The 26,416-nt window shown below is 53.7% G+C and overlaps 4 protein-coding genes across 6 annotated transcripts; 2 read left to right on the forward strand and 2 right to left on the reverse strand.

Moving 5' to 3' along the window:
- Positions 1 to 919: 919 nt before the first annotated feature.
- On the reverse strand, positions 920 to 5,840 carry hspd1 (heat shock 60 protein 1). Its single transcript, XM_004086882.5, has 11 exons — positions 5,705 to 5,840; positions 3,940 to 4,115; positions 3,504 to 3,839; positions 3,333 to 3,428; positions 3,025 to 3,118; positions 2,786 to 2,954; positions 2,618 to 2,717; positions 2,291 to 2,536; positions 2,043 to 2,217; positions 1,794 to 1,972; positions 920 to 1,531 (listed from the first exon to the last, which is right to left on the reverse strand). The coding sequence occupies exons 2-11, from the start codon at positions 4,111 to 4,113 to the stop codon at positions 1,373 to 1,375; spliced, it is 1,728 nt and encodes a 575-aa protein (XP_004086930.1). The 5' UTR covers positions 4,114 to 4,115; positions 5,705 to 5,840; the 3' UTR covers positions 920 to 1,372.
- A 444-nt stretch (positions 5,841 to 6,284) lies between these two features.
- hspe1 (heat shock 10 protein 1) lies at positions 6,285 to 8,915 on the forward strand (the record flags this gene model as incomplete). Its single annotated transcript, NM_001104762.1, is given in 4 exon segments — positions 6,285 to 6,307; positions 7,575 to 7,730; positions 8,592 to 8,681; positions 8,753 to 8,915. Coding segments are annotated over 4 exon segments (300 nt in total). The 5' UTR covers positions 6,285 to 6,304.
- Positions 8,916 to 9,199: 284 nt separating this feature from the next.
- Positions 9,200 to 13,472, forward strand: mob4 (MOB family member 4, phocein). The gene is made up of 8 exons (XM_023951196.2): positions 9,200 to 9,352; positions 9,860 to 9,922; positions 10,542 to 10,642; positions 10,929 to 10,971; positions 11,496 to 11,582; positions 11,652 to 11,731; positions 11,834 to 11,945; positions 12,868 to 13,472. The coding sequence occupies exons 1-8, from the start codon at positions 9,293 to 9,295 to the stop codon at positions 13,000 to 13,002; spliced, it is 681 nt and encodes a 226-aa protein (XP_023806964.1). The 5' UTR covers positions 9,200 to 9,292; the 3' UTR covers positions 13,003 to 13,472.
- A 182-nt stretch (positions 13,473 to 13,654) lies between these two features.
- On the reverse strand, positions 13,655 to 25,052 carry rftn2 (raftlin family member 2). Of its 3 annotated transcripts, none has more exons than XM_023951195.2 (9): positions 24,617 to 25,052; positions 20,996 to 21,176; positions 20,477 to 20,585; positions 20,258 to 20,399; positions 19,961 to 20,179; positions 19,263 to 19,369; positions 18,378 to 18,481; positions 18,226 to 18,307; positions 13,655 to 14,086 (listed from the first exon to the last, which is right to left on the reverse strand). In XM_023951195.2, the coding sequence occupies exons 1-9, from the start codon at positions 24,753 to 24,755 to the stop codon at positions 13,901 to 13,903; spliced, it is 1,269 nt and encodes a 422-aa protein (XP_023806963.1). In that variant the 5' UTR covers positions 24,756 to 25,052; the 3' UTR covers positions 13,655 to 13,900. The 3 variants fall into 3 exon arrangements, with proteins under 3 accessions (XP_023806963.1, XP_011471911.3, XP_078795151.1); XM_078939025.1 differs by lacking the exon at positions 13,655 to 14,086 and adding an exon at positions 15,046 to 15,454; XM_011473609.4 differs by lacking the exon at positions 18,226 to 18,307 and having other exon boundaries at positions 24,617 to 25,051.
- Positions 25,053 to 26,416: the final 1,364 nt, after the last annotated feature.

Here is a 26,416-nt window from a genome sequence, read left to right on the forward strand (position 1 = left end):
AAAAAACATCTGAAGTTATTTGGAGACGTCTTCCTCTGAGGACAAAGAAACCCCAGAGTCTGAGATTCTGCTTTTGGAAAAGAGTTTTGGTTTGAGACGGTTTCTTAGCACATTCTAGGGTTTATAAAAAAACATCTACGGTACATAAAATCTAAATCTTCTCTGGGGTGTGGAGTTCCCCCCCAGTGGACCAGAAGGTCGCGTTACCTTTGACCTTAGGGTGGAGGACAGGTCTAATGGATTTGGCCTCCTGGACGAGCAGCAGTGTGGAGAACCCGGCCTTCTTGGCGTCTCTTTAACCCTTGTGCTACCCTATGACCCCCCCTTCCATTGAGGTGTTCCCCCTACCGTGACAAAGGTGGATAAAGGTGGAAAGATTTCATGTAATCCATGGACACCAGTGAAGATCACAAATCATTGAAGAAAAAAGGTTCAGAGCACTGTCTAGTGGGTCTAGATGACCCAACTCCCAAGTGTCTAGGATAGAACATGGGTTACTGGGCAAGTGCCCCAAAATGGGACTTCAATGTCCACGTGGGCAACAGCAATTAGTAGGAATGGCCCCCCTGATCTGAACCTGGGCCTCGTCTTGTTGATGGACTTCTGTGCTCATCATAGTTTGTCCAGAACCAACACCAGGTTCTAGCACAAGGCTGTCCATCAATACACGTGGAACCAGGACACCCCAGGCAGGAGATTCAGGCGACCTTTGGCCTTGGACACTCGGGTAAAGAGAGAACCAGAGCTGTCCGCCGATCACTACCTGGTGGTGAGTTGGATTTGCTGGCGGTGAAGGAGTCTGACAGACTTGGGAGACCCAAGTCTTCTTTAGGAATTGCAGATTCATGCAACTCTAGAAAATGGCCCCATAGGTGTCCTTTATGGAGAAGGAATTCAAACTACAAAGGAAAGAATGAGCTAGGAACAACAGCGCCACCTGCTGGCTGCTCGCTTTATTAGTACATATACTGATGAGTATTCAAACATTCAAGCTTCTGCTGAACATCACAGATCAGAAATGACAGGAAATGCTTGGTAAAAAAAAGCTTTACTTAAATCATTAAAGACGGAAACCTACAACAAACACCCCCCCACCCCCCACCCCCGGCTCCAAGGATCATCCCAGACTCAGGATCACATCCCAAGGACCCCGACTTCCCAAATCCCCCCTTCACATATGCTGGGGGGACATCTGTCCACTTACCCCCCTCCCCCGAGACAAACCTGTATCTTGAGACTACCCCGTTTGGGTCCATCCTTTCTGTGGGGGTGGGGGGTGGGGTGTCAGTTCTCGGTCCTCTGAGACTGATGAGTTTGTTGGAAGAGGACCCCCCCCCAGCGATTCAGTCTGTACAAACTCAGGAGGGCGGCCTCAGAAACCCATGCCTCCCCCCATGCCCCCCATGCCTCCCATTCCCCCCATGCCTCCTGGCATCTCCTTCTCCTCCTTGGGGAGCTCTGTGACCACGGCCTCGGCGGTGGACAGTAGAGACGCCACCCCCGCCGCGTCCATGAGGGCGGTCCTCACCACCTGCAGATGGGACAGGAAACCCTTTCAGTCTGCACCTTCTGCCCACTGTGGTTTCCATGACAACCGTCGCTGGGGGAAATGTCATAACCCTGGTTTTGAAGATGGTACTAAAACAGGGGTGTGGCCTTTTTGATTGACATTTAACAGCTGAGTAATCAGCTGACAGGTATGCGGCCCCACCCACTTGCAGGTTTCAAACAGATGAATCCGGATCTGCCTCTGGCCCCGCCCCCCAACCCCCCAGCTGAACAGACTTGGGTACCTTGGTGGGGTCGATGATGCCCTTCTCCACCATGTTCACGTACTCCCCCTGCATGGCATCGTAGCCCAACTCCGCGCCCCCCTGCAGGATTCTCTCCACCACCAGGGACCCGTCCACGCCGGCGTTCTTGGCGATGGTCATGGCGGGAATCCGGAGGGACCGCCTGATGATGTCCACGCCTGCGCCAGACCAGAGGTTAGCTCCAGACATGGCGGCGGTGCGGCGTGGGGGAGGGCAGCTGTCACTCACCGATCTTCTGGTCGCTGTTGGCCGCTTTGAGAGTGTCCAGGAAGGGGATGCAGCGCAGCAGGGCACAGCCCCCCCCAGGGACGATCCCTTCCTCCACTGCTGCCCGGGTGGCGTTGAGAGCGTCCGTCACCCGGTCCTTTTTCTCGTTCACTTCTACATCTGATGTTCCTCCCACCTGACAAAAGGCCAAAGTGTCAGAAGTCGGCCCCCCACAGGAGAGGACGACCCACCGCGGCGCAGAGCCCCACCTTCAGCACGGCCACGCCGTCCGACAGCTTGGCCAGCCTCTCGTTCAGCTTTTCCTTCTCGTAGTCGCTGGTGGTGCTCTCCAGCTGCTCGGCGATCTCCGCCGCCCGCTTCTCCACATCAGCCGGGTTGCCCCCGCCCCTCAGCAGCAGGGTGTCGTCTTTGGTGATCTGGACTTCCCCCACCTTCCCAAAGTCATGAGCCTGGATGTCCTCCAGGGCTAGACCCAGGGCCTCGTCCCCAAACACCTGCGGGCGGGAGGACAGACGTGTGGAGAAGCTCCCGCTGTTTGACTGACCCCCGCCCCCACTCGGTTAGAGGTGACCTACAGTGCCCCCGGTGGCCACAGCCATGTCCTTCAGCTGGTTTTTCCTGTTGTCCCCGAAGCCTGGAGCTTTGACCGCAACCACCTGAAGCCCCACCTTTAGCCTGCGGACCACAGAACGTTTAGGATCCTCAGAACCGGACCGAGCCTTCCCGATCCGGACCAACCCTACCTGTTTAGGACCAGGGTGCTCAGCGCCTCCCCGTCCACGTCCTCCGCCACGATCACCAGCGGCTTACGGTGCTGGTTGGCGATTTCCAGAGCGGGAACGATGCTCTGCACGCTGGAGATCTTCTTCTCGCTCAGCAGCAGGTAGGCGTCCTGGAACTCACACTTCTGACCTGGTGGCAGTGGGGAGACCGGGGTCAGCGGGGAGCTGCTTCCAGGTGAGGCTGGGGGGAGGAGCCTTACCTTTGGCGGTGTTGATGAAGTAGGGAGAGATGTAACCGCGGTCAAACTTCATGCCCTCGATGATCTCCAGCTCGTCCTGCAGCGTTTTCCCGTCCTGCGGCAGAAGGAATGAATGTTAACCAGAAAGCTTCTAGACGCCGTCAAAGGTTGGACAATGAGGACACAGGAAGTCCTCTCAGAGGCTTTGGTCCAACCCCCCATGTATGGACGCAGAACGTGCTGCCATCATTTGCCACATAACGGTCATCCAGAACCGGAGGATGTTCTCCACTCCGGTGGGTGGACTCCTCGCAGCCCCTCCCCCTCACCTTCACGGTGATGACTCCTTTGCGGCCCACTTTCTTCATTGCGTTGGAGATGATGTTTCCGATCTCCGTGTCTCCATTGGCTGAGATGGTTGCGACCTGAAACGACACGCGTGATGAGTGAGGGTGACCGTGTGGAGACGGCGTCAGGACAACCGGATGCCCTTCCCAGACCTGTGCGATCTCCTCTGGGGTGGTGACGGGCTTGGAGAGTCTCTGCAGCTCGCCGATGACCGCCTCCACCGCCATCATGACGCCGCGGCGGATCTCCACAGGGTTTGCACCTTTGCTGATGTTGTCGAAGCCCTCCTTGGCGATGGCTCTGGCCAGCACCGTGGCGGTGGTGGTGCCATCGCCAGCCTCCTCGTTGGTGTTGTTTGCCACATCCTGCACCAGCCTGGCACCGATGTTCTTGTACTTGTCCTTCAGATCGATGCTCTTGGCCACCGTCACGCCGTCCTTGGTGACCTTGGGGCTGCCCCAGCTCTGCTCGATGATGACAGTGCGTCCCTGGACCGGGAAGACGATGCTTAAAACATTCGACTGGAGCACTTTCACACCTTTCCTGTTCTGTTTCCAAACCTAATCCACCCGTCAGCGGGTTTGTTACCTTTGGGCCCATGGTGACGGCCACAGCATCCGCCAACAGGTCCACCCCCTGCAGCATGAGCGCCCGAGCGTCCGCCCCGAACTTCACGTCCTTGGCGTAGGCCCGTGTGAGATGAGGGGCCAGCGCCCGGCTCACGGGCCTCACCTGCCTCATGACTGTCGCTAAACGAAACATCTCTGTGGAGAAAAGCAGTGAAGCCATTGAGGATCCTACAGGACCAGCAGTACCGCCCGGTGGTCACCAGTGGAATTACAGTGAGCGGGAACTTAAGCAAACCCACGTGACACGCAGCATCTAAGCATCCTTAAGATGCAGACTGAGCACAAGCAAGCAGTTAATTTTTACCAGAAACATCATCTGAAACTGGGAATTTGTGACCAAGTTCAGAACATCCTGCTTAAATTGTGGGGGGAGAGGAAAGTAACTTCATCTGTGCTGCATGTCTGTCTTGTGTCTGCAGCATATTTGACAACAAAGCTGACTTTGACTTGTTTCTCCTCAGTCGGCCTGATCTTGGTTCAGCAGCATTTCAAACTGTAACAAGCGGGTCACACTCATTTTCACTGAGGGCCACATCAGCATAGTGTCTGTCCTCAAAGGGCCAGATGTAACTTATACATGTAACTAAATGTAATGAAAATAAATGCAACTACTCCTTAATGATAAATAACTCATTATTTATTTATTATAACTTTTTAAATTGACAATTCCAGCTGCATAGAAAACATATGTTTGCTTGTTATTCTAACACAAATCCTTTTACATTTGATTCTGTCAGGTTAGGTTATGTGGACAGTGTTTAAGTCCTGATGTATAGATGACCAATCCAACATTTAAATCCAATTCCCCCCAGATATGAATAAATACACACCAATGTTTATTTTTTATTCCAAGAAATTAAACACCTTTATGTTCTCGTGGGCCACATAAAATGACACGGAGGGCCACATTTGGCCCCCGGGCCTTGAGGTTGACACATGCTGTAGACGGTCAGGTTAAAGCCAGAAACGCTCCACCATCATCAGCTCCAATGGAGCATCCAGAACCCAGCCCGACATTCCCGCAGCTTCCATGCGTCCAGACGGGAGGAGGTAAGGGGGCGGAGTCAAGGACACGGCCTCGGGCCCGAACTTCTGATTGGTGGAGTATAACTGATGGGACCCTCCAAGCTGCCTCTCATTCATTCCTACGGTGACAGATCTGCTACCATTTCCTCAAACACGCCTTTTAAAATGACCGAAATACCAAAAGATAAACTTTAGTTTCCAGAACAACAGCGGCTGTTACAGTTTTCGGAATAATAATTGCAGCTTATTTCATTCAAATGAAGCTTTTCATGAATAAAGGATTCTTAACCCCTCCTGGGGGCACTAGAACCTGGTCCTACCGGGTAACGCCTGGTGAGAACCAGTCTGAGGGGTTATTAAAGCCCCACATGCCCCGCAGTCTGCTCACAGCCCCCGGTTCCCCACGTGAGCTCCTCCGGTCGTACGTCACAAGGTCAAACGTTAGAGCTCGTGCCGGCTCCCTGGACGGATTCCCTCAGCCGCTCCAGAGTAACGGGATTACACGGGGGTAACTGAGTATTTGACACGTCCCTGCCGCGGTCCCGGAATCATCAGGACGAACCGGTCCGCATACGCCAGAACCGGCTGTTCAGACAAACCCGAGCTCGGTTCTGTTCGGTTCTCCACGCACCGACAGGACAAAGTGCCGCGCGCGCAGAGACGGATCCCTGCTGCGGGTTCGGACGGTCGGTTCTTACCTGACAGGGAACCGCTGCGATCTGCCGCACGCGCTGCACGAGTGATCTAACGGAGAATACCGCACGTGGGGAATCACATCCGGGTTATGTACGGCCCCGCCCAGAACTCTGTATGACGCATAACTACTTCAATAAAACTTCTCTTTTACGTTCAAGTTGTTATCCCCGTCTTTAATCTTCATGGAGACGTTTATTCATACCTGCGCAGAATGTTCTGATCATTTATTCTCACATGAACTTTGTTACAACTAACAGAGAAACGCAGCAACGCACACTTATGCTGGTTCCTGGGCTACGATTCCAGAATTTTCCGTACCCCATTGGAGGAAAAAAAAGAGGTCAAAGGTCACATTGTGCAACATTGCGCGAGCCCGTAGAGAGTGACTTTGAAACGAAATCACCGTTTCAATGACAAATGCGGCCTAGATAGACCGGAACTGTAGGTACGGGTCTGCCTGCAGCCCCGCTGTTCTGGAGCTTTCTGTCAGCGCCTCGTTACTGCGCATGCGCGATCTGGAGGCTTCCCTCACGTGGAGACAAAGTGCAGACGGTCCGAAGCTCTCTCAGTGAAGACGTGCAGCTCTGCGCAAGCGCTCAAAAATGGTGAGGAGAGAGAAAATGATGGGATTTCTGGTTGTTTACAGCATTTAACGTCTGTCTCTGTTAGCGCGCGGGGGGGGGGGGGGGGGGGTAGTGATTGGGCTAACGATGATGACCACCACGCGCAAGGTCACGCGTCCGGTGTGCTATCCGCCGGTTCCGTTAAACCAGCTCCGTGCACTGCGCCCCATTCAGCTTATGGGACGGCGTTCGGCGCGGCGTGCCTTGCTCAAGGACACTTCCATAAGACACCGACCAGCTGCTGAACCGCGTCATCGGGTTAGCCTGGAGTGGATCGGGTTAGAAGCGAGTCAAAGACCACAGCAGCCCACGTGCTTCTTTTTTCAGACTGCGGGATCAACACCGTGAATATCTTAAGGACAGTAGTGCGTGTACACGGATGTGCGTGCACGTGTCCTGCTGGTCACCTGGTCAGGTGTGTTTAGCCAATAAGGAGCTTGAGCGGCAGGTTGGTTAGAACATGTAGGACACCGGCCCTCCAGGCCTGGATTTGGGGCCCCTGCTCTGGAGGGTCCTCGGCCTGTGGGACCTCTTCCTGGGGTCCAGGTGCTGCTCCAGGGCGCCACCTGCTGTCGGGTTTGGATGCCGTGGATGCCTGCTGTGGTTTTTGGGTGGTTCGGCCCGGTTCTCCTCTCGGTTCGGGTCAGTTTTAGTCTGGTCGGGGGGTGTCTTAAAGTCGGACCTCTTCTCTCTGAGTTTCCCTCTGACGTAGGTCGGATTCAGACTCGGGTTTGAAGGTTTCATTGCGTCTTCATGCAGTTCTGCTGTGGGGGCGGGACGGTTGATGAGCCGGCTCCTCCGTGTTTGGGTCGGGCAGCATGGGTGGAGCCTGTGGAGACTGGAATGAGCCGGAGAGGCTGTTTGCTCAGGATCTGGGGGGGGGGGTGTCCTCGGCCTGCCTGCTCTCAGGGTAAACGGGCTCATCCAACGGCAGCATCCGGCTGAAGGACGGCGTTTCCACTGACCTGGACCCCTTCAGCTGTTCTAGACCTTAAGCTGTTCTCCACAGAACAGCTGATGCTGCAGGCGACCTTCTGTGGTGTCATCAGTAAGGGGGCGGGGACTGTGGCAGCTGCCTGCTGATGGCTTCACGCCGTGCAGAAGGCCAAAGCAGAACTTTGTCTGTGATGCTCTGTGGGTCTCAGCCGACCCGCTGTTCTGGCAGAGTCTGACCTCTCTTCAGAGCCGGTCTTCCGTTTGAACTCTGTGACCCCGTCTGAGCGTGCACGTCTGTCTGTCTCACCTGCAGGCCTTCAGGAAGTTCCTCCCTCTGTTCGACCGCGTGCTGGTGGAGCGTCTCATGGCGGAAACCGTCACCAAGGGGGGCATCATGCTGCCGGAGAAGTCTCAGGGGAAGGTGCTGCAGGCCACCGTGGTGGCGGTCGGGCCCGGCTCCATGAACCAGGTAACGTGCTGGACCACGGCGCACGCCCCACGCCACAAGAGAACATGTGAAGCTGCTCCCTGAAGGAAAGAGCAGATAGAAGCTAGAAGAGCTACCCCCCCCCCCCCCCCATCCTCACTCATGAACCAACATTCAGCTGAAAGTTCAGTCTGACTTCATGAACTCTGACTTGGTTTCGCTTTAACACAGATTCTTCTGCTACTTTTAGACAAACGCAGCTTTTCTTTCATCACAGACTCAGGTTGTGTCTGAATTCCTTTACTAATCACTCTAACGGGGCGGTTTCCATGTTCTAGTTTGTCTGAATCTACAATCCAGAATCATAGAAATCCATGCTCACTAGATTGGTGAATATAGACCACAATGCATTGCATCAGAGCAATTTTTGCCAAATAAATGTAATTTAATGTATGTTTTGGATAAGCCATCAACGTTTTTATCTTCAGATGACAGTGGACTCATCAATGATCATCCATAAACGCTCATCAATGATCCGCCGTTTAAAACTAAAAGTCAGCTTGGCGTCTGAATTACTAGATAGTTTTTTAGTAGTTAGGGCAGGGATTCGGACACAGCTTCTGTCATTTTATCAGCAATAGTTCCCCCCTGTTAGGGGTGGTCTGACGGTTGCCATGGATACCGCTGAGCATCGACTGCAGCTCTGCAGTGTAAAAAAACTGCGTCTCGTAGCCGCCCCAGATCAGACACGCTCAGCCCCGCAGCCATGTTTTTGCTGCTTATCCTAAAAACCCGTCCCCCCCTACTGTTACTGGTGCCTCAATGAGCAGAACTCCCCAGAGGTCCGGTCCAAAACCCATTTCCACACGACTGGAACACTGCTTCCTCTGTTTGGTCTTCCAGAAAGGTGAGGTTCAGCCGATGAGCGTGAAGGTTGGAGAGAAGGTGCTGCTTCCAGAATATGGAGGAACTAAAGTGGTTCTGGAGGACAAGGTGAGCTCCGCTTTGGACCAGAACCTCATTCCCTGACCGTCTTCCTGCTTTAATGTCCATTCTCTCCTCAGGACTACTTCCTGTTCCGTGACGCAGACATCCTGGGAAAATACGTGGACTGAATCTGATGGTCTTTCAGAGGAGAAATGATCTTCATCCATGTCTGTTTCCTTTTTTATGTTGAATTGTAAATAATTCCAGTCCTGTTTTTGACATTAAAGAAGTAAAACCCTCAGAAATGCATCTGTTCCATGTTTGACGCGTCCTTCTTTGTCAGATCTCTGTGGTTTTCTCTGTATGAATCCTGGAAGAGCTCCAGAAATATGACTTCTGACAATATCAAATAAAATGCAGCCAAAAACCATTTATTTCAGCTTCACAGATCGTGAGGTTTTTCCCCAAAAGCAAAGCAAAGTCAACTTTTTCAGTTTTTTAAATCGCACTTTAATTCAGTCAAATGTTATGAAGTTAAACACAAACGTTTTTATCCAGTGACACACTGAACCTTTTCTTTTTCTGAACCCGCGGTGTTGCGCCGAAACGAGCAGCTGCTCATTTCCGGTTCTCGCAGTCAACGTCACCGCTGACGTATTTCCGGTTATTCTGTCGAGATGGTCATGGCGGAGGGCGCTGCAGTTCTTAGGAGGAATCGGCCTGGAACCAAGGCTAAGGTCGGTGCCCCCTCCGCGTAGGAAGCGTCTCGTGTCCCCGCAGGGGGCTTTCGCTCGTGGGCGGTCGTGTTTGCGTGGAGCTCGTGTTTGTGCCGCTGAGCAGCTGCTAACACCGCGGCGACGTTAGCTAGCCGCCGCTCCGTCTAGTTGCTGGAGGAGACCGACGCCTTCCACCCTCCTCGGACACCGACATGACGGGTAGATTTTCAGCACCGATCGTTCTGAACCGTTTGGGATCGAAACGTAACGTCCCGCCGTGACTCGGCGTCTTTCTATAGTGTTGCAGGAAGTAGCCGTATCCTCGCTGCTTTAGCCTGACGTGCCTCCAGGAGGAGAACTACGTCAGACAGACAGAAGTCTGACGTAGAAGACCATGTCGAAGAACGGGAGTCGGTGTCCGCGCGGTGTTCGGCGGAGGAATCTCCGTGGTTTAGCGCAGACGTCCGTCAGCTCGAGCGGCGGAACCGGTTAGCGCGGCTCTGATTCCGGGTTCTGCTTCACTTTCAGGATTTCTACAACTGGCCGGATGAGTCCTTCGAGGAGATGGACAGCACCCTGGCCGTTCAGCAGGTGAGCTCACCTGGTGGTCTGATGCCCCCCCTCGCGACGACAGGCGGGGTCCAGCAGCAGGACGGAGTTCTGGTTCCTGGACCCCCAGAACTTTGCGTGATGTTTTCCTCGCTGACTGTATAACGACCCCCCCCGCGCCTTCAAACAGGAAGTACCTGTTGACCCGTTGACTTCTGTTCTTCTGCTCTCATTCTATGGGTCAGAACCGGTCTGGATCTGATACCCTTTCCTTTATGGCAGGTTACTCAAGTTCTAAACTGACCAATCAGATTCCTCAATGGAAGTAGTTGGAGCCTGCTGCCCCCCATGCTTAGCAGTGGTAGGGGTGTGGCCTTTCAATAAGCTCACTCCTGATTGGTGAGAGTGGTTGCCATAGTAACGATGATTCAGAGAGACTCAAGCCAATCACTGCTTACTGACGTCGTCGGGCTCCAACATGGGGGCATCTGTAATGCAAAAAAATGACTGAATTGGCTTCATTTGGTTGGAAACCGTTTCTATGGATGATGTCACAGTCGCTCAGTCCAGTTCTCACCTACAGACATGTGACCACAGTCCAGTTCTGACTTACAGACATGATGTGACCACAGCTGCTCAGAAACTGTTGTTTGTCCACCAGTACATTCAGCAGAACATTCGGTCAGACTGCTCCAACATCGACAAGATCCTGGAACCTCCAGAGGGACAGGACGAGGGGGTGTGGAAGTACGAGCACCTCAGGTACACACAAACACACACACACACACAAGCAAGCTCTGAATAATGTTGTAATTCAGACATGAATCTACATCCAGCTAAAACCAACCAGGAGAAAACACCCAGACCGTCTTTGTATGGGTAGCATCTCTGCTCTTGGACTGTTGTTGACTGACAGCCCCCCTTACCCCTTAAAGAGGAGGGGGCGCACAGGGTTTCTAGAAGCCCTTGACGCTTCTTGCATCCTCATTTATCCTAAGACAGAGGTTAGTCCTGCTGCTCTCAGTCTCCATGTCTGATGTTTCTGCAGACAGTTCTGCCTGGAGCTCAACGGTCTGGCCGTCAAGCTGCAGGTGAGTGACGCCGATGTCCCAAAGCCGGATGGCCGTCTGCGGTTCGTCACCACATCGCCGCCGCCATGTCTGCGTCTGCCGTGCAGCCTTACGCCACGGCGCCAGCTTTATGCAGGACTCCTAATGAAGTCTGTTGACACGCCAAGGTAGCAAAAAGCTAGAGAACAGGAAACAGGTCGGGGTTTCAAAATAAAATCTTCCATTGCACTTCCAAAATAAAACTATCAGATTTTATTTTATATTGAAGGTGATTATACCCTATAGGTGTGTATTTCTACCACGGACAACCAAAGTTTAATTAGAAAAAGTTCAAAACCACAGAACATGGGGGGGGGGGGGGGGGGGGGGGGGGTTGCTAGCATTTTGGATGAATTACTCGACACCGGCTGGGAGACAAACCGCGATGGAGACGCTGTGATCTGACGGCCGTGAGACGGCCTCCCCACAATACCTGAGGCATCAACCCTGAAAGATCTTTGGAGGGTTTGTGGTTGATGGGGGTGTTGATGGCTGTGCCCCCACAGAGCGAGTGCCACCCTGACACCTGCACCCAGATGACTGCCACGGAGCAGTGGATCTTCCTGTGCGCCGCCCACAAGACGCCCAAAGAGGTGAGCAGGGGGTGTGGCCTCAGTGTGGGCGTGTGACATTGAGTGACGGTTCATGTGTGGCTGCTGCAGTGTCCTGCCATCGATTACACCAGACACACGCTGGACGGAGCGGCCTGCTTACTGAACAGCAACAAGTACTTCCCCAGCAGGTGAGCGTTTCCCCCAAAAGGCCAGCAGGGGGCAGGTCTGCTGCTTCCGTGCTGCCTTCAGGGGCCCACAGACATCTGGACACCCTCTCTCTCTCTGCACAGGGTGAGCATCAAGGAGTCGTCGGTGGCCAAGCTGGGCTCGGTGTGTCGCCGCATCTACAGGATATTCTCTCACGCGTACTTCCATCACCGGCAGATCTTTGACAAGTATGAGGTGAGTCTGGAGGGAAACACCAAAACAAATGAAAAGGTGAGCTGCTGAACCCCCTCCCTCTGTGTGGAGGGGGTGCATCCCAGCATCAACCATCCCACTTCCTGGCCGTTTTCATCTGAAGGTCTGACCCTGGCTTGCCATACTCTACGCCGCAGCTGCGTGTGGGAGGAGCTACGGCCAAATGTTAGTCTGTGTGGATTTTATTCACTGTAGATGGAAAACATGGAGGATGTTTAGAGCGATGACGGGTGGGGGGCATCAGGCAGATTTACAAAGATTTTTGTACCCCCTATCATATGATGGGGGGTACAAATCATCATAACCGCTGCTAGCATAACCGCTGCTATCCATGAAAATGGAGAAGAAAACCAGAAAAGTTTACGTTTCATGAGTTTGAAAGTCCAAAAAAAAAAAAACCAAGGATAACAGTGGAGGCTGCTCACACACATGCACCCCCCCCCCCCCCACACACACACACACCCCTCTAACCTTTACCCGTCCATTCAGTCCATTCGTCTCTCCCAGATAAAAATGGGACGTTAACCTAAAAACTCCTCCTGTTCTCCTGGTTGTAGAATTAAATGTTGTTCATCCATTAATCATGACTTCCTGTGTCTCTGATGTTTCTGTTTGTTCTGTTTATAGATTTGAGTAGCTTTGCCAAATCTTGCAGTTGCTATAGCAACCCCTAGCCCCCCCTGGAGCTGCAAGTGTTTCAGCACAAAGCTGCGTTCCTCCATAAACGGTTGAAGCCCCTCCCACAAAGAGCTTTGCACTGTAACGTGAATTAGACATGTGACAGGCTCCATTCTGCCCCCTCTAGCTAAATCTAGCCGATGGCTTCACCTCCCTGGTGGGCGGGGCTTCTTGCTGAGTCATGGTGTGTTTGACCCCCCCCCCCCCTCCTGTGGTGTCTGTGCAGAACGAGACGTTCCTGTGTCACCGCTTCACGCGCTTCGTCATGAAGTACAACCTGATGTCCAAGGACAACCTGATCGTCCCCATCCTGGAGGAGGAGGTCCAGAACGCCGCCCCCGCAGGCGAGAGCGAGGCCTAACGGGCTCTCATGTACAGACACCCCCCCCCCCCCCCATTCTGCTTCTATACAAATATATATACATGTATATTTACACACACTACAGTACATTGTGACTCTGCCCCCCCCGTGTGTCCAGCACTGTCTGCAGGACAGGACTGTGCTTCAGGTGTTCTGGTCCGGGGCGGGCTCAATCGACTGGGGGCGCTCAACCCCCCCTGCATTATTGTCGTGGGGTACTGGGCTTTGGCCCCCACTGCGGGAACGTGGCAGACCTGTAGGCTCCGTGTAACATGTGGCGTGTGTCCCCCCCCCGTACTGTCCATGCAGCCGCTGCTTCAGCTGCACGGAGCAGCAGAGCACAACACCCCCCTCCCTCAATAAGTCACCGTGTGGGAGTAGCTAGCCCCCCCATTTTGTTTTCTAAATGGACTAAATGATTTTGTTACTGTCAACATTTTCATGTCTGTTAATAAAAATGTTATTTAGAAGATGATTCAGCGATTTCTTTGATACAGACCCCCCCACTCTGATCTACACAGGGAAAACTGGGTTTTGTCATTTACAGGTGGCACTGAATGCATCCTGAAGCCTGTCCATCACCTGTGTTGCCATGACAACACCAGACTGAAGGGTCCATTGATACATTTCTGAACAAATGGATCCACAGACGCCTGAGAGCAGCAGCTTTTATTCTGAAGGAGTGGAACCTTTACAAACTAGCGTGAGTCCAGGAATTAACGTCTATTAAGCGGTGCAGAGGGTTTCATGAAGGACCATGATGCATCCTGGGAGGAGGAGGCGGTCCAGGACGCTTCCAAGTGTGACTCTTAGGAAGCCGTTAGCTTAACAGGAAGTGGGGGTTCATGGTGCTCTGCTGCCACATCCAGGCCCGAATAGAGAAGCTCCGCCCCCCTGCTCACATGCACGTGACCTCCACCTTCCCTTCCTCTTGATCGAAGCCCCCCTCCTCCATCTGGGGCATGGAGCTGGGATAGCCCCCCCCAAACGCCGGGAAACCCCCACTGCCTCCTGCAGGCGGCGACAGGCTGACTGTGGGGGAGGAGCCTGCGGCCGCGGCGCTCATCACGTCAGCGTGCACGACCTGCAGATGAGAGTTTGAAGCACTTTTCTGTCATCGGGACCTTCTCTCATATCAGCAGCGCTGACAGCCGGGCCTCCTGCAGGAGGAGCAGCAAATACTGCTCCTGCAACCACAACTTCAGGATTCTTAGGGAGAAGCAGGAGCCCCAAGACCTTTGACCTTTGCTACCATGAGGAGCCGGCTGCTGCTGGGATCTACCACAGGCGCCTATCAGTGGTTTAACCCACATTGTAGACCAAACGGCTCCACCAATAGAACAGCAGCTCCTCAAAGCTCCGACAGACACAATGGTCGTTGATGGGTCACATGACCACATCCTGTGGATTTACAGTGAAAGGAGTCCCATAACTGAGCCGTGTGGAGGAGCACATGTATGACAGGGATTGGTCAACAAGCCAGGAAGTAAGCCGTTCCTGTCAGTTTAGACCAGGGGTCGGGAACCTATGGCTCGCGAGCCATATATGGCTCTTTTGATGGTCACATGTGGCTCGCAGACAAATCTTTAATTATACTTTTTTTTTTCATTAGACCAGTCCTTCTCGGGCGCGATGCGATGCCAGAGGCGCGCAGTAGTAGCGGTGCTTGGAGAGAAAATCTGCGCCAGCGCTATCAGTTTACCAGCCTGAAACCTGTGAATTGCCGTGCCTAAAACTACGCGCTCCCGTCTCTGAGAAAGAGCGCGCAGTTGCGGGGACGGGATGTGTGAGGAAGAAAGAAGAGGGTGGGGGTGAGGGGTTGTGGGGACAGGCAGCAGGTGAATCGCGCAGGGATTGTAAAAACGTAAAACCCGCTGCCCGTCACTCACTGCAGTGTGAGTGTGTGTTTGGCTCCATGTCTGCATGTGAGCAATCTTTGTCACATCTAAAGAACATTCAGACCTACGATCACGTTTAAAGTCTCAACGCCTGCATGAAGCAGAAACTCACCACGTATCAACCAGACTAGACCATCAGCAAAACTACCACGAGAAATAATCATCATTTATTAGCAACAGCATAGCAATGTTATTCAAAAGAATCCACAGACTTATTGTACTTCAAAAGTGTTGAAATTACATCAAATGCACACAATCACTTGTATATTTAGTGATACACATATTGTCGCGGACTGAGTTTAACTTGGCTGTTGGGCCGCGTTGAAAGTTCTGGAGTTCAATGAACGCATCATGCAGCGATCTGATTGGCTCTCAGTTCTGTCGCTCAGCCTGTTGTTAGGTAATTTGGACCAATGGGGTTCAGCTATTGGCCGAATAAGGGAAATGGGAGGGCTGGAGCGGGAACAGGGGAATATAAAGTTGGGAGAAGCGCCGTTGTCTCGGCGGGAGAGATTCAGAAGTGGCTGAATTAATTGTATGGTGTTCGTTGTGGTCTGCAATAACAAGAACAAAGAACCTTAAATGAGGTTAAGTCTCCGTGCCTCAGTGTGGGAAAGGGACACCACATTATTGTATGGCTCTTTCGAAACTACATTTAAAAATATGTGGCGTTTATGGCTCTCTTGGCAAAAAAGGTTCCCGACCCCTGGTTTAGACTCATTGAAGCGTTGAGCGACGACCCCCCCCCCCCCAGTCCTAAATTGTCATGACCCCCCTCCCTCCTAACCTGTCGTGACCCCCCTCCCCCCTTACCTGTCGTGACCCCCCTCCCTCCTAACCTGTCGTGACCCCCCTCCCTCCGTCCTAACCTGTCGTGACCCCCTCCCTCCTAACCTGTCATGACCCCCCTCCGTCCTAACCTGTCGTGACCCCCTCCCTCCTAACCTGTCATGACCCCCCTCCCCCCTTACCTGTCGTGACCCCCCTCCCTCCTAACCTGTCGTGACCCCCCTCCCTCCGTCCTAACCTGTCGTGACCCCCTCCCTCCTAACCTGTCATGACCCCCCTCCGTCCTAACCTGTCGTGACCCCCTCCCTCCTAACCTGTCATGACCCCCCTCCCTCCTAACCTGTCGTGACCCCTCTTCTTCCTAACCTGTCGTGACCCCCCTCCCTCCGTCCTAACCTGTCATGACCCCCCTCCCTCTTAACTTGTCGTGACCCCCCTCCCTCCTAACCTGTCGTGACCCCCCTCCCTCCGTCCTAACCTGTCGTGACCCCCTCCCTCCTAACCTGTCATGACCCCCCTCCGTCCTAACCTGTCGTGACCCCCTCCCTCCTAACCTGTCATGACCCCCCTCCCTCCTAACCTGTCGTGACCCCTCTTCTTCCTAACCTGTCGTGACCCCCCTCCCTCCGTCCTAACCTGTCGTGACCCCCTACCTCCTAACCTGTCATGGCCCCCCTCCCCCCTTACCTGTCATGACCCCCCTCCCTCTTAACTTGTCGTGACCCCTCCCTCCTAACCTGTCGTGACCCCCGTCCCTCCGTCCTAACCTGTCATGACCCCCCTCCCTCCTAACCTGTCATGACCCCCCTCCCCCTTACCTGTCATGACCCCCCTCCCTCTTAACTTGTCGTGACCCCTCTCCCTCCTAACCTGTCGTGACCCCCCTCCCTCCGTCCTAACCTGTCGTGACCCCCTCCCTCCTTACCTGTCATGACCCCATTCCCCCCTTACCTGTCATGACCCCTCTCCCTCCTAACCTGCCATAACCCCCCTCCCTCCTAACCTGTCGTGACCCCCCTCCCTCTGTCCTAAATTGTCATGACCCCCCTCCATCCTAACCTGTCATGACCCCTCTCCCTCCTAACCTGTCATGACCCCCCTCCCTCCTAACCTGTCGTTACCCCCCTCCCTCTGTCCTAAATTGTCATGACCCCCCTCCATCCTAACCTGTCGTGACCCCCCTCCCTCTGTCCTAAATTGTCATGACCCCCCTCCCTCCGAACTTGTCATGACCCCCCTCCCCCCTTACCTGTCGTGACCCCTCTCCCTTTTAACTTGTGGTGACCCCCCCTCCCTCCTAACCTGTCGTGACCCCCCTCCCTCCCTCCTAACCTGTCATGACCCCCCTCCCCCCTTACCTGTCATGACCCCCCTCCCTCTTAACTTGTCGTGACCCCTCCCTCCTAACCTGTCATGACCCCCCTCCCTCCTAACCTGTCGTGACCCCCGTCCCTCCGTCCTAACCTGTCATGACCCCCCTCCCTCCTAACCTGTCGTGACCCCCCTCCCCCCTTACCTGTCATGACCCCCCTCCCTCTTAACTTGTCGTGACCCCTCTCCCTCCTAACCTGTCATGACCCCCCTCCCTCCGTCCTAACCTGTCGTGACCCCCTCCCTCTTAACCTGTCATGACCCCCCTCCCCCCTTACCTGTCATGACCCCCCTCCCTCTTAACTTGTCGTGACCCCTCTCCCTCCTAACCTGTCGCGACCCCCCTCCCTCTGTCCTAAATTGTCATGACCCCCCTCCCTCCTAACCTGTCGTGACCCCCCTCCCTCTGTCCTAAATTGTCATGACCCCCCTCCATCCTAACCTGTCATGACCCCTCTCCCTCCTAACCTGCCATAACCCCCCTCCCTCCTAACCTGTCGTGACCCCCCTCCCTCCTAACCTGTCGTGACCCCCCTCCCTCTGTCCTAAATTGTCATGACCCCCCTCCCTCCTAACCTGTCGTGACCCCCCTCCCTCTGTCCTAAATTGTCATGACCCCCCTCCATCCTAACCTGTCGTGACCCCCCTCCCTCTGTCCTAAATTGTCATGACCCCTCTCCCTCCTAACCTGTCGTGACCCCCCTCCCTCTGTCCTAAATTGTACTGACCCCCCTCCCTCCTAACCTGTCGTGACCCCCCTCCCTCCGAACTTGTCATGACCCCCCTCCCTCTTAACTTGTCGTGACCCCTCTCCCTCCTAACCTGTCGTGACCCCCTCCCTCCTAACCTGTCATGACCCCCCCTCCCTCCTAACCTGTCGTGACCCCTCTCCCTCCTAACCTGTCGTGACCCCCCCCCTCCCTCCTAACCTGTCGTGCCCCCTCTCCCTCCTAACCTGTCGTGACCCCCCTCCCTCCGTCCTAACCTGTCGTGACCCCCTCCCTCCTAACCTGTCATGACCCCCCTCCCCCCTTACCTGTCATGACCCCCCTCCCTCTTAACTTGTCGTGACCCCTCTCCCTCCTAACCTGTCGTGACCCCCTCCCTCCTAACCTGTCATGACCCCCCTCCCCCCTTACCTGTCGTGACCCCCCCCCCCCCTCACCTGCTTCCTGGGGGGAGCAGCTGCTGGCTTTCTGGTGGGCCGCTGCAGGAACACCACCTGCTTGGTGGCCAGGTTCCCCTCACTGCAAACAGCAGCAGCCGCCTCAGAAGGACGTTGGGAGGCGGCAGAGAAGCACCTGGGGGTGGGATTACCTGTCATGGCGGACGAGGGGCGTGGGCAGCACACAGGTGAGCAGCCAGCCAAACTCTGCCAGGGTGTGCAGGAGGGGGCCGTAATCTGTCTTCACGCTGGAGCCCTGGGGGGGTTCAGAAGAGCAGCTGATGTGAGTCATCAGCTGAGCTCTTCCCTGAAGATCAGCAGTGGTCTCAGGACGTCCCACTCTGTGTGGAGCGCCCCCTGTAGGCCACAGACCTGCAGTGTCATCACTCAGTGCGATGGCTAGCATTAGCAGCTAGCGCTCCTTTCCTCTCTCCTCCCACATCCCAGCAGTGTTCTGATCAGACAGTGTTGGCGTTTTTGGACTTTGATGGAGGGGGAGAACGTCTTACCGTCCGGGTCATCGAGACGTCCAGTTCTGCTCCAAGTGTGGTTTGGAAGCTAGAAATGGACCAAAGAACCTAAAAAAGGTCCAGACTAGGCCTGCACAATATACCGCAAATTTATCGTTATCGCGACATCAAGCTGTGCAATATGCATACCGCAAAAGATGGCGATAATCGCAATAAACGGTTACCTTAAATGTGCTAAAATCATCTCATGGCAGCTTGAAATATTGAACAAATGAAATTAATCCCTTTATGCATTTAACCAATCGGAATGACCAATAATCACCAATATGGCATATCGCGGGTTTTCCTCATATCGTGCAGCTCTAGTCCAGACCTGCTCTAAAAGTCCAAAAGTGATGAACTGAACACTAACCGGATCTCTACTTTAGAACCTTTTTTATTCTGCTGTATTTCCTGTTTATTGACAGTCCTGTTGTCCCCCAATTGGGGGCCTTATGTGGAGGAGTCGGAAAGCCCCGCCCCCTCAGCCCTTGTTGGTAAATACTGGTGGTCCAGACGCTTCCCTACCTCAATGACCGTCCACTGCTCCACCACGACGGCGTCCTTGGCAGAGGCAGACGAGCTCCTCTCCTCGTACACAAACAGACCCTCCAGAGACCGGGGGACCGGCTCACCTGGGACAGAAAGGGGACAAACGCTCTTCAGCCTTCAAACGCGCTCATCATCTTCATCCACCGCTAGATGAGCACGTCTAAGCCAACGTCTCCAAACGCTGATCAATAAAGTTCTGTTCCCCAAAAACCTGCAGGACCAGAACCAGCAGGAGGCGGAGCTTCTGTTACTAACCTAATGACTCAAATTGGCGCCCCGGGAAATCGCCCATACGGCCCGAGTTAAAATCACTACTGGTCATTACGACAAGAACGCGGCCCTATTCCTCCTCGCCGCCCGCCATCTTCTCTCACACAAGATGAACTGCTTGCATGTACAAAGTACCAAAGGTCAAGCAGGAAAAGCAGCTCCTGGACGACCTCCCCTGCTCCTGATGGCGTGACATTCACCGCGGCGGTACACCCCCAGTGGACACGCCCTCCTGAATTGTCTGGACCGTTCTAAACCGGATGTTACCAGACCAGACCGCTCAGTGGAAACCAGGCTGTTAAGTCTGCGCCTGGACTCAGCTGCTTTTCAGTTTAGCTTCTTCGCCTTGTCGGAGTGAACCTGCCAGAGGTGACGCTCCTGGGGGGTCAAACATGCAGTCGCACCTTTCAGCGTGTCCCAGTACACGAAGGAGTCCACCAGCGACCAGCCTCTGCCGTAGTAGATGGCCGTCAGCTCCAGCCAGTCCGCCTCCAGGCCGCTGACCACGTGGCCCTTCTTGGAAACGCGCATGGACAGCGCCCCCTGGTGGTACTGGCAGCACACAGAGTCCAGAGAGGCACAGCCTGGATCCCAGGAGTGGAAGAAGACCAGCAGCTTCAGGTCTGCAGGGCGACGGGGAGAAGCGGGTCGGCGTCCTCTCAGCTAAACTCCAGCAACCACAAAAGAGCAGCGAGCCTCACCTGGACGGAAGGTGTCCTCCAGCTCTCTGTCTGAGGGGGGGGTCTGCGGGGGCGAGCGGTGGCCCTGTTTCTGGCTGATCCCACTGACCTGCTGGAGGACAGAGCCAACAAAGCGAACGCCGCCGCGGGCGCTGCTGTTGACCTGCAGAGGAGGCGGAGAAGACTGATGAGGTCAGAGGTTTAGGGAGGGGCTCAGAGGAAGAACGTGACCCTTCTGACCCTGTCGATGAGCGCTCGCACGGTGTCCCCCGTCAGCGAGTCTCCAGGCAGGGGCCACTCCTCCGCCCGCAGCGTTGGCACGCTGTGAGACACGGGCGCCACCTCTTTTCTGAAAACAGGAAGGAGTGAGCGTGAAGCGGATCGAGCAGCAGAGACGGCGTTCACAGCGACATCAAGGAACAGGGAGACAGAAAACAGCGGGAGGAATCTCTGTGTGTCGGGGATCCACAGTCCTGGAGGAGTCAGAAGAGACCGTCTGCAGTCCAGGAGCCTGCTTTAAAAACGCTCCTACTAACGTGTAGAGCCTAAATGAGTACCCCCCCCCCCCCCTCGTTCACCCGTGTTACTACGGTCATGCAAACATGCAGGAGCAGCTTGGATCTGGTTGGAGCCGCTCCAGGCGCTCAGCTTCAGGCTGGGAGGTTCTGCTCAGGATCCTCCACCCCCACCCCCCCACTCTGGCCTCCAGCACCGTGAAGGAGCAGGTGTAGGTCGGGTCAAGGGTCATGGCTGCACTACCTGGTTCTGGGGCGGACCAGGATGGTGCGGTACAGCAGGCTGAAGGGCAGCGAGCGCGTCCGGCCCACCGACAGGATGATGGGGTGCAGGGCGGCCAGCACGAAGCCCTGGGTGTAGTAGGGCTGCAGCGCCTGGGGGAGCTCCAACAGCGAGGACACCCACTGGACTGTAGGACGGCTTCCTGCAGGGACAGAACCTTCATGATCAGCAGAACCCCTCCTCTTCATCATCCTCATCCCTGTACAGGTTTAAGCCATCAAACCACCTCAAATGGAAGATTTATCTGGATTCATGTCGTTCCAGATCATTTCAAAGAGTTGTAATCCACTTTAATCCATTCATTCATCTTCTAAACCCGTTTGGTCGGGGTCACGGGACTGCCGGAGCCGCGTGGGCGAAGGCGGGGGGCAGATTATCTGAGAGGGCAGATTATCTTGACCCTATTTTGTTATAAATCAACAATAAAATAACAGGAAGACCTTTGCTGTCATCTTCACACTCGTCTTCTTCAGACAGGGAGGAGCAGAACCACACTGAGCATGCTCACAATAATCTGCAGAACCACACTGAGCATGCTCACAATAATCTGCAGAACCACACTGAGCATGCTCACAATAATCTGCAGAACCACACTGAGCATGCTCACAATAATCTGATTAAGACACGCTCATATGACAAACAGCCATCAGAAAATCTGCTTCTGTGTGGTAAACCACCTGATTGCTTTCATACGTCGTGGAAGAGTTTGAACAGTCAATTGTAATGTAACCTGCAGCATCAGTGGGCGGAGCTACTGAGACGCATCAACGCACTGCTCGGACATTCAGTACCTGAATCACTGAGGCGGTTTTGGATAAATTTGTACTGCAAACATTAAAAATGTTAAATATGTTTATGAATGTCACAACATTTTGTATCATTTCTTTAGAAACATTCATCTGAAAAAAACTTCCATGACGATACTTTAAATTCCTCTAATCTTCCTTCAGGGTCAAAGGGTCATTCTGTAGTTATTGTTGTAGATTTTAACTAACATACTTCATGGGAACAAAAATAAGACACGATCATGATGCATCCTGGGAGAAGGAGGCAGTCCAGGACGGTTCCAAGTGTGCCAAAAATAAGGCCAGCTCCACCGTGGGCCCCCCGCTCCGCCATGAGACCCCCGCTACACCGTGGGCCTCATGCTCCACCGTGGGCCTCATGCTCCGCCGTGGGCCTCATGCTCCACCGTGGGCCTCATGCTCCACCGTGGGCCTCATGCTCCGCCGTGGGCCTCATGCTCCACCGTGGGCCTCATGCTCCGCCGTGGGCATCATGGTGCACCATCACCAACACTGACACGAGTCAGGAAGCAACACTCAGACACACACACCAAAAATGCTCTACACAACCACACAAGCCCAGACAGAAATGCGTTCAAAGCCCTCCTCCTGAGCTGCTGCCATGCCTGCTGACACTAACGCCTCTGTGTGGATGGAGGAGGAGTGAGGCAGACTAAGAGGAGATGAGAGGAAGAGGAGTGAAGGTGCAGATGAAGATGACAAATCTACCCGGCAACAAGAAAGAACCCTTCAGTGTTTCTGAGGTTCAAACTTTAAAGACCTCACTCTACAAGAGGAGCATGGAGTGATGGTGATGCGTTCTCCCACAGCATCACCATCATGTTAGAATCATTCAAAGATTCTTTTTTATCACAAAATGTTGACGTAGATTTGAGAAAAGAGAAGGAATAATATGACAAACAGGGCGGCCGTGGTGCAGCGGTAGGGCGGTCGACCTATGACCGTAAGGTTGCAGGTTCGATTCCCGCCTTGCACGCCCATGAGTCGAAGTGGGCAAGACACTGGACCCCACCTTGCCTCTGGTGGTAGGCGGGCGTGTTTGACAGTGGAGCGGCCACGTGTGAGCCTGTGTGTGTGACTGTGTGTGTGTGACTGTGTGTGTGAGCCTGTGTGTGTGTGAGCCTGTGTGTGTGTGACTGTAAAAACACTTTGTCCTTGTAGGTAGTAAAGCGCTATCCAAGTATACGCCATTCACCATTTTTCCCAGAAGCTGCAGTAAAGTCAGGCATTTGAGGCCACAATAACAAAGTAGAAGTATAAAGAGTACAGTGAGAGCAGGAGGGGGTGTCCGGAGGGCCGTCCCACCGCCCAGAGTGGATGATGATAATCTGAGTTAATCCACTTCAACTGCTCAGATTACAGAGGTGGAAATCCTGAACAACAGATTTTCTGAAAGTAGATGAAAACTCACTTCAACAACCCCCCCCCACCCCCCACCCCACCCCCCCCGCACACACAAACCTGGACCAACAAAGTTCTGCTGCAGGGGGGGTTCAGAGCAGAACCTGGTGTGTGTGACTGCAGCCCCACAACCCTCAGGCCGAAATGAGGCCTGGCCCCCTGACACAGGGAGAGACATGGGGGGGGCGGGGCTGGTGACAATGTGTGTCCCAGAAATGCCTGATCCATTAAGGACACCCCCCCCACCAGAATGACAGAAATATCACCAAATCCAGCTCCGAGCGACAAATGGATTCAAACACGACGGACCAGGAGGAGAAGAATTGAACATCTCAGTTCTGGAGTCCAAAGACCAGAAATGTGTGTGTGTGTGTGTGTGTGGGGGGGGGGGGGGGGGGGGGGGTGTCCTCTAGTGAACCTCTGAGTTTGGAACCAGCAGCAGGAAACCATTTGGACCGTCAGCAGCTGATATCCAGAGAGCTGCATGAGAACCTCACTTAGTATTTCAGTTAAAGGTTCATGAAAGTCTGACAGACCAAACCCAGATGACCAGCGGAACCAGTTCTGGACCAGACCACGACCAGACCAGAACCTTTAACTGGACCTGAAAACATGCAGCAGGCCTGTGGATCTGAAGTGGATCTACGAGGTTGTTTCAGGAACACAGAGGACTGACCATCTCTCACTTTCTGCTTGGTTTCTGGAAGGGGCAATTTGAGTTGGCTCCGCCCACTTCAACCTATCCAAGGGCAGCAACTGAGGAGGAGAAAGTAGAGCTGTGACCAATGGACGACCGGATCATGAACGCATGAAAGTTTGAGTGTCGATCACAACAGGTGATCAAAACACACAAACACCCCCCCAAAATGTTATTGAGCAGTAAAGCTGGACTTTGGAGCACGGTCCTCCTGTAACCCCCAGTGACCTGCCCTCCATGATCAGTGGAAGCGGGAACCTTTGCTTTTCCCTGTTTGCCTCGCGCTCCTCCGGAGGAGGACGGCGGCTGGTCAGGAGGAGGCTTTGAACGGCGGCTGAAGGTCCTCCAGAACCTCCTGCTGTTCGTGATCAGTCCTGCGGGGCGGCAGCAGACCGGAACACCTCGCTGCGCCTGACTAACTGCTGCCCACGTTCACCTCCGAACCGCACTAAAAACCGCCTTTTCCCTGAGTTTGGTCTGCCAGGCCCAGGAGCATTCAGTCATCCTGGATGTGATGAGGAGAAAATCTGAAACTTCCTCACGAACAGAAACTGATGGTCAGGATGGAAACGATGCACTCAAACACGTGTATATGTGACGTCATAACTTGTGAATGCGATGATCCGACTTTCAAGAACTTCTAGGGTTCCGCTGCGAGCAGAGAGCAGCGTCCGTCACCTTCCAGGCTGAAGTCCAGCAGGACGTAGTCGTAGGCGCTCTCCGTGCGGGTCTCCACCAGCGGCCTCCTCAGGGTGGAGTAGATCTTCCCGGGGCTGCTGTCCTCCGGCTCCTCCAGTTTCCGCAAGCCGCAGCCCATGGCCTCCGAGGCGGGGATGGAGCAGCTCTCAGGTCCTAACGGCGCGGCTCCATCGCGCCTCCGTCCCGTTGCTCCTCCCGATCAGACCCGCGCGCGCGCGCGCGGCGCGTAAAAAAGACTAGAGGACCGGGAAACTGCGGGTGCACGAGAGAACAGTGGCGCACGCGTGCGTGCTAAATGTGGGAAAACTCTGTAAATTGCGCACGTGAAGCGGAATGCGCGCCCGTGTCCGGCACTGAAGTTTCTTTCACAAGTGAAGGACCGACCTGAACCAGGAGACTTCCGCTCTGGATTTCAAAATAAAACGGACAAAACGATGAAACGTTTTGCAAATGAAGCTAACATTCAAAGTATTGGTGTTCGGATTCCTCTGTAGGTTTACAGCGTGAATTCCCACCTTCACCCCTCCCCCACCCCCCAAACACACAGTGAAAAAAGATGAACTTTATCACTGAACGAGTGAACGTGAAATCTAACCTGAACTTTTTCTGTGATGCTCACATTTTCAGTTAACACAGTTGATTCCACTTCTCCACACACACACACACACACACACGTATGAACATGTTTGTTTTTACAGCGTTGCTGTCTTATTTTGAAGTCTGTTTCCGGTCTGGTTTTGAATGAAAGTGTTGACTTGGATCAGACAGAAGTTCTGCTGTTTTCATTCCAAGGGTGGAGGTGGGAAGATGGAGGGGAGACAAACTGCTCCATTCAGGGCTTTAGATTGAACTTTTTCACTTTAGCAACAGTTTTGTCACAATTATTGTTAAAATGTCTAAATCCTCACACAACATTAAAAAGACAGAGGTCTGCTAGGAATATGGATTGTGTTGTATTTTTCTTGCTGGCGTTGCTGTCAGGCCGCACCTCTGTGGTTCTTGTGGCTGTTCTTTGTCTCATTGCAGGAGCTTAAGCAGATGTTCCACGATGATAAGAAAGACATCATGACTCCAAATGTTTGAAGAAGATGACAGTCTGTCAGCTGTGGAGTCAGTCCATGTCTCCATGTGACGCTCGTGGTTTTATTGAAGTGATGTGCAGTCATGCAAAACATAGCATAAAATATTGAAGTATTAAATAAGATGGATTTACTTTTTATTATTAAAAATAAAAATCAAACATTAAATTTTAGACATGACTACTGTCAACAGTCAGAGCTCTGCCCCCCCCCCCTGGGAGCAGTCTCCAGAGTACTGAATGCACTTCATCTCCCAGCAACCCCACTTCCTGGATGCTGCACACCTGACTCTCATTCACTCATCAACCACAGCAGACTTCAGCTCTCAGAGCGTTGGACCTGGACCTGATCTGTCTCCTGACCCTGTTTCTGACTGTTTGCCTGCTGCCTGCCCAGACCCTCGCCTGGATCCTGACTACTAGGGATGGGAATCGAAGCCCCATGAAGCTCTCATGGGGCTTCGTGTAAATGTGCCAGAAAAATGAATGAAGCATTTGGGGCTTCGAAACCACACAGAACAGCGGCATCTGGTGGCAGACAGGACATATATCATCTACTCCACTAAGTTCCTTGCCCTTGTAACACTTCAGTGTGGAAATAAAACAAAGACAATGTTTGAAGATTTGTGAGAAGTGCTTGTGTTACATTGTGAATGCCATGTATAAAGTGAGAATGAGTGCTTGTGAACCAGGGTCTAACA

The sequence above is a fragment of the Oryzias latipes genome, chromosome 21, assembly GCF_053564925.1.
Source record: "Oryzias latipes strain Hd-rR chromosome 21, Olatipes_Hd-rR_3.1".
NCBI classification, from domain to species: Eukaryota; Metazoa; Chordata; class Actinopteri; order Beloniformes; family Adrianichthyidae; genus Oryzias; species Oryzias latipes.